The sequence below is a fragment of the Empidonax traillii genome, unplaced genomic scaffold (genome assembly GCF_003031625.1).
Source record: "Empidonax traillii isolate 1590-97213 ecotype Southwest subspecies unplaced genomic scaffold, ASM303162v1 scaffold2240:size50041, whole genome shotgun sequence".
NCBI classification, from domain to species: Eukaryota; Metazoa; Chordata; class Aves; order Passeriformes; family Tyrannidae; genus Empidonax; species Empidonax traillii.
Window position 1 is genome coordinate 1 of NW_020957433.1, and position 7,136 is coordinate 7,136.

Sequence of the window (7,136 nt, forward strand, 5' to 3'; positions counted from 1 at the left end):
GTGCATTTCATGGGTATATTCTTTTCTTTCAATCATTTATCCCCACTACCATCATGTTAACCCCATATTTCAACTACTTAAGAGTGCTCAGAGCTTTCATAATTGTTCCAACCTGTCTGTGTGTCTTTTATTGTATAAAAATTGTCAATTTCAGGAACAGCTTCTTCATCGACCTGAAAATAAAAATTGACAGGATGGTACCCTGGCTCTTGTTGGGGTCAGTGTTTTTCTCCCTGGTTATCGGAACCGTTGTCTACGACGTCACTGATAAAGCTTTCTGTAAAAACCTCAATTTCACCTGCCGAGGATGTATTTGGAAAGCAAGGATCAGAATAGAAGAACTTCTTTTTCCTAATTATTTCATCATTAGCTTAGGATTTGCCACTCCACTCACAGCAGTCATCTTTTCTGCCCTTCTGCTTCTCTCTTCCCTCTGGAGACAAAAATAAATAATGAACTTTCAAAAACCATCCAGCTTTACAACACATTTTCTATCCTGTCAGTAAAAGCATAGGAAACACAAAGCAAAGCATAAAGAAGAGAACAGGCAGTATAAGGAAATGAAAATTCTCTCAAGGCAATGCTGTGCCTTCCAATAACATCAACAATTATCAAAAGAAATAATATTTTTTAATGACTGCAGACAAAACTGATTTGCTCAGGGTAGGCGACCAAGAGACAGAAGAACACAGATTCTAAATCCTCACAGAGATCAAAATACGTCCCCCACAAAATCACAACACGACTCGCTGCAAAAAAACCTCTCCACTCTTTGTGTCACTCAACACAGCCCTCCTGAACCAACATTCAAATACTGCAGAGTGACACTGACACCAGGTAAGGGGATACCCAGCACATTTACATCCCTGCACCTGCCCTGCTCTCAAGGGGAGTGGCACCACAATCCCCCCCACCAGCAGCTCTATAAAGCTCCTCTTTCCAGACGGGACACTCAGGGATCAGCAGCAGCTGACCTGCGCTTGGCATTGGTGCAACAGACCCCTTGTCCAGCACAGCACTGCTCCCAGCTCCCAGGATGGAAGCTTGTTACTCTCCAGAGCAATTCAATGTCACCTCATATGATTCCACAGCTGTGGCTGTCGTCACCTTTGAGGCATTTCCTGGCATGTGGATAAATGCTTTCATTGTTTCTGTGATTTGCATGACCTGGGTGAGAAAGAAAACCTTGAACTCTAATGAGAAGATCTTGCTGTTACTGGGATCCTCCAGGTTTTGTGTTTTGTGCATCTCCTGGATACATTTCTTTCTGTCACTAATTTGCCCCAATTATCTTCATGTTCACCACATTATTGTGCTAAGTAAAAATGCTCAGATCATTCTGAATGTTTTCAACTTTTGGATTTCAGCCTGTCTTTGTGTCTTTTATTGTATAAAAATTGCCAATTTCAGGAGCAGCTTCTTCATCTACCTGAAAGTAAAAGTTGACAGGTTGGTGCCCTGGCTCTTGTTGGGGTCAGTGTTTTTCTCCCTGGTTATCGGAACTGTTATCAACAACATGACTGATAAAGCTTTCTGTAAAAACCTCAATTTGACCTGCCAAGAATGTATTGGGAAAGCAAGGATCAGAAGAGAGGAACATTTTCTCCCCTTTTCTTTTAGCATTGGCTTCGGTTATGCCACTCCATTCACAGTAGTCATCTTTTCTGCCCTTCTGCTTCTCTTTTCCCTCTGGAGACACAAACGCAACATGCAGACACACTCCATGAAGGACCTCAGCATGGATGCCCACATCAAAGCCATGAAATGTATTCTCTCCTTTTTCATAATGTACAGCATGAACTTTGTATTTTTTATCTTATCACTGACTTCTGCAATTAAGAGGCAAAATCACCTGAAGTTTCTTTTTTATGTATTTCAGTATGCTTTTCCGAGTTTTCATTCCCTTATTGTAATTTTCAGCAATCCCAATCTGGAAAACACACTGCTAAAGATTCTATCCTATATGAAATGCAAGTTTTGTGTGAAGTAGGCACTGGAACAAAAGCTGGACCCTTTGCAAAATGTGACTATTTCTTTAGAGCAATCAAATCTATTAATTTCCAGGGCAACTCTCCAGCCAGCGTAGATAATCCAGATGTTCAGAATACATCCTTCAAAGTCTTTGAACTAATATTGTTGTGATTTAAATCTATTATTATTCTCATTTAATTTAGACAGTTTTCAGAGCTAAGTTACTGTCAACAGCAAAGTCATTTTGACCTTGCATACATTGACTGGCTGCAAAAGGGCAGTAACAATAGTGCAAATCTGCAACAAATGCTTCTTGATCTGCTGATTGAAATGACTGAACTAAAGAACAGGTTTCTCTCTGTTTTAGTTGACATTTCTTGCTGCTGAGGCCCTGATCTCGTGTAAGATGATGAGCTGTATCACTGTCTGGCAGGGGTTGATAACTGATGTGTGAACGTGTTGATCCCTGTCAGTCTCCAGAGCTGTCACTGACACACAAGCAGCGATGCAGGAATGGCCGTGGGGTGCACAGGTGGGTGCAGAGCCCACTTCCCACACCAGCCCTGAGTGTCCTCTCTGTCCCACTTCCTGCAAGAACAGGATTGCCCCACTCTGTGTGATTGCTCTCCTGCTCTGCTTTCAACTTGCAGGTGAGATCGGCTCTTCCCAGTGGGAAAGTGGGATCTGTGCAAGGTGCAGCATGGAATAAAGTCCTGCTGTCATCTCACAGTGACCCACAGGCAGACGTACAAGGTGCTTGGGCCATGTGCTGGCAGCTGGGGCCTGGTGGGGGTCTCAGTGAGGCAAAGTCAAGGCTGCCCTGTGCCAGGGAAAGCCACTTCAAGGCAAACCAAAGGACCTGCTGCAGGACACAGCTCAGCTCATCAGCGCTGGTTGTGGCTCCTCTGTTAAAAGATCTATTAAAAAGTGCAAAAACCTGGCCTGGCAACTGTGAGAAACAGTCCTGCAGCAACAGGGACAGCAAAGGAAAGGGAGGGGTTGCTCCAGGTGCCAGAGCAGACATTCCCCTGCAGCCCCTGGAGGGGATCATGGTGAGGCAGCTGTGCCTCTGCAATGCATGGAAGTCCATGGGGGAGCTGAGATCCCCCTTTAGCCCACAGGATGACCCCATGGCATAGTCGGGTGCAGGCAGAAGGACTGCAGCCCATGGGATGGACCCACGCTGGAACAGAAGAATGTGAAGAGGAAGGAGGAGAGACAGCTCATTATGATGTGACTGCAAACCCCATTTTCTGTTCCCCTGCGGTGCTGTAGGGGAGGAGGTAGAGACTCTGGGAATGAAGGAGTGAAGTTGAGTCTGGGATGAATGGGGGTGGACCAAGGGGTTCTAGTTTAGGTTTTGTTCTACATCACCCTACTCTATTTTGAAACAGCAATAAATTCAATTCATTTTCCCCTCCTTGATTCTGTTGTGTTTGTGACAGTAACTGGTGAGTGATGTCTCTGTATTTATCTCAACTCATGAGGTTTTCTATCTTATTTGCCACTGCATCTTCGTGCAAATTCAGAGCAACTGAGTGTGTGCCCAGGGTCACCCCACTGTAGCAGGTCAGCTAAACATGAAATAGTTGAGGAATACATTCAGTGCAGACAGCTCAGTGTGCAGCTACAGTGAGAGCTGCAGGTTGTGCTCTGGGTGGCAGGAAATGGCAGGAGCCCCAGGCATGGAGCCAAGACCCCAGGCTATCATGTGCATAGCAGGGAAGGGTGCAAAATCCAGGGATTTGGTTGTTGGGGGTCCCTTCTCAGTGGCCCTCAGCTCGTGCTGCTTCTGTGCCACGATTAAATTGTTGTAAAGATCCAGATGTCTGAGACTCTGCGGTGGAAAACCCAGTGTGGAGCTGGTGAGGACTCTGGGGATGTGTCTCTGTGGGTGTGGTCTGTGTAGGGGCTCAAGTGGGGCAGCCATGGGCTCACAGGAGCTGCCCCTTGCAAAGGGGCTTCAGTCCCAGCAGTGAAAGGTTCTGGTGGGAGGTGGGGAAATACTACTGTCCAAAACCTTCCTCTCTCTTCATGAAATGAGAGAAAGAACCATTTAGTCCAGGGCAACCTCTCAACCACTGTAATATTGTCTTTTCCAAAGACAGTCTCTCTCTTTCCATAAAAAGTTCAAAATACCTGCCCAGAGGACATTTTTATTCTCTTTCCCAGGATTGTATCCTGAATCAACTGTGACCTTCTGAACATTAAAGTTCAGTTATAAATGGAATGGGTTTGCCCAGAAGAAATTGGGCAACCAAGAGTCTAAGTACTTTGCAAACCAAGTCTGCTCATCTGGGATTTCCCATCATGAAGGAGAAAGACAAGAATTGTGGATTGAGAAGATGTTCAGCCTAAGCTAAACTCAGATGGAAGTAATTCAATTGGTGTGCAATGTCTCTCAGATCCCAGGACATCTGTGTGTCCATCCAGGACACAAACACAGCAGTCTGGTGCTCTTTGAGATGCACGAGGGCATCCAAAATGTGCACATGGGATGGTAGATACAAAGCCTGGGATACTCCTTGCCCTTCTTGAGTGGTGCTGGAGGGGGTGGATTTGGATTAAAAGCAGACACCTCTATTTCAAGCATCTGTGTGGGCAGACAGTCTATCCATGCTTTGAAAACCCAGCATTTGAGAGTCTGTTTTTTTCCCAGTAGGTTTTTTATAAGGTACCACATTCTCCACACAGAGCTGAGCCCAAACCCTGGCCACAGTACTGTCCTGCTGGTGTCACATTTTCATTTCACATCCCTGTACAAGCAGAGTCCCAGCACAAACAGTTCATCTTCAGAACTGTTGTAGAATCTGCTTCTCTTGTCCTCACATACATATGCAGAGATGAAAAAAGAATAAAAAACCAAACCAAACCAAATGAAACCAAACCAAACCAAAAAAAAACCCACCAAACCAATCCAATCCAAAACAAAACAAAAAACACCACAAAAACCTCCAAAGAAACAATAGAAACAAACAAAAAACCCAATTCCCACCCTACTGCATATTTTCTTTTCTGTCAGCAAAAGCAAAGCAAACTTTGAATCACAGACTGGAACCATAGAATCAGTGAGATTGGAAAAGACCTCTAATATTGTCAGTACTAACCATTAACCCAGCACTGCCAAGTTCTTATGATCTGGTTATTAATGATCTGGTTATTAATGACTTATAAGCCATTATCCCCTGTAACTCCATGGAAGAAGATCCATAGTAAGCAAGTGTCCTAGCCCAGGAGGGGGGTAGGCCTAGCCCTGGAGGCCGACACAGAGCAAGAGAGAGATGAAAAAGTTCCGGCTCTGACGAGAGTGCTGCAGAGCTACTGAAGAAACCTGGAGCTCTGAGAATGGAGAAAGAAACTTCTCCTCCTTGGACTGATATAAAGGGGGGAGAAGTACTTCTGTAAATCCATAGAACTTTTACTTAAGTAGAATTATTATAGATGTAGTTCTTTAGAAGTTTTTGTTTTGCTGGTAATAAATGCTCATAATATTTTCCCCAAATCCAATCTCTTTTGTCTGCATAAACCTTCTCTCAACTAATAATAATTGTGTGGGGGGTGTAAAAGCAAATTGACCCAGAGCAAAACCACGACATTTTTTGATGGAGAATGTGGGCAGAGACTGCCTGGAGAGGCAGTGGCAGAATCAAACCCCAACATCCACCAGCTTCCTCAGCACCCTTGGGTGGATCCCATCTGGCACCATAGACTTGAGAGTGTTTAGGTGGCACATCAGGTCACTAGATACTTCCTAGTTAAGGGGGGCTTCATTCCATTCCTTGTCTCTGATTTCCAGCTTAGATGATTCAGTACCCTGAAAACAACTGCTCTGACTTTTACAGATTGAGGCAAAGAAGGCATTAAGTACCACAGCCTTCTGTTCATCCTTTGTGGCAATATTTCACCTCCAATCCAAAAAAGGATGGAGATTCTGCTTAGCCCTCCTTTCCCTCCTAGTGGACATGTAAAAACGATTCCTGTTATCTCTTACAGCACTAAGAATATTCACAGGACACAGTGATTGCATTTCTGTCCCCCAGAAAATAAGGGCATCATCATTCTGAACAGAAATTGCTGGGGATTTATTTCTTGTAGCCCCAGAACCACTTGCTCTGATTTCAATATTTTCTGGTTACAACACAGCATCAGCTGAGGCCTCGTTGGTACCTGTGGTCCCAAGGTCCTGTATTAACCAAGAATCCAAGGGCACTCCATGACCTACAGAGCTTAGCAGACCCTGTCTGTTAAAAAACCCCAACCTTTCAGGACCTAAATTCATTTGGAAGCTTGAGAGTATTTAGATGAGGGGGAAATTCAGCATGGTCCCACCCCCAAAACTTTTCAGATTTGCAGCAGATATGATTGAACCCTTGCACAGGGACTCCTGATTATTTTTAACCTCTTCCCTTATATGCTTTCAATTGAGATTCTGGAAAAGAGATTCTCCTTCAACAACCCCCCCACCCACACACACGATGTGGCTCTTCACTTAAGGCATTACCATGGAGAAAACTTACACGGATTTCAATGCCTGTGAAGGATCAAAAGGAACTCCAGTTACAACAGTTCAAATAAAATTTGCAGCTCCAGGACTCCTGGATGAAAGAGCACAGTGACTCTCCTCACTGTACTCTGCTGAGAGCAAACCCTGCTGGCCAAGAACATCATTGCTGGACAAGGAACAGAAGAACACCGATCCTGAAGCCTGACAGGGATCAAACAAGGGTCACTCACAGAATCACAACACTGATCTCTGCAGAAAAATATCTGCACTCCTTGTGCCACCCAACACAGCCCTCCTGAAACAACATTCAAATACTGCAGAGTGTCACTGACACCAGGTAAGGGGACACCCAGCACATTTACATCCCTGCACCTGCCCTGCTCTCAAGGGGAGCGGCACCACAATCCCCCCCACCAGCAGCTCTATAAAGCTCCTCTATCCAGACGGGACACTCAGGGAACAGCAGCCGCTAACCTGCGCTTGGCATTGGTGCAGCAGCCCCCTTGTCCAGCACAGCACCGCTCCCAGCTCCCAGGATGGAAGCTTGTCTCTCACAGGAGATATACAATATCACCTCACGTGGTTCCTCAGCTCTGGCCATCATCACCTTTGAGGCCTTTGCTGGCATGTGGATAAATGCTTTCATTGTTTCTGTGATTTG

General features: G+C 45.1%; 1 protein-coding gene across 1 annotated transcript; it reads left to right on the forward strand.

Annotated features, from left to right (window-relative positions):
* The first annotated feature begins 1,036 nt into the window (after positions 1–1,036).
* LOC114071740 (taste receptor type 2 member 40-like) lies at positions 1,037–1,990 on the forward strand. The gene has a single exon (XM_027909595.1). It carries the CDS (start codon positions 1,037–1,039, stop codon positions 1,988–1,990), a length of 954 nt encoding a protein of 317 aa, XP_027765396.1.
* Positions 1,991–7,136: the final 5,146 nt, after the last annotated feature.

Excerpts from the sequence above, each read along its gene's own strand:
- LOC114071740 (XM_027909595.1), top strand. The coding sequence starts at position 1,037 with ATGGAAGCTTGTTACTCTCCAGAGCAATTCAATGTCACCTCATATGAT.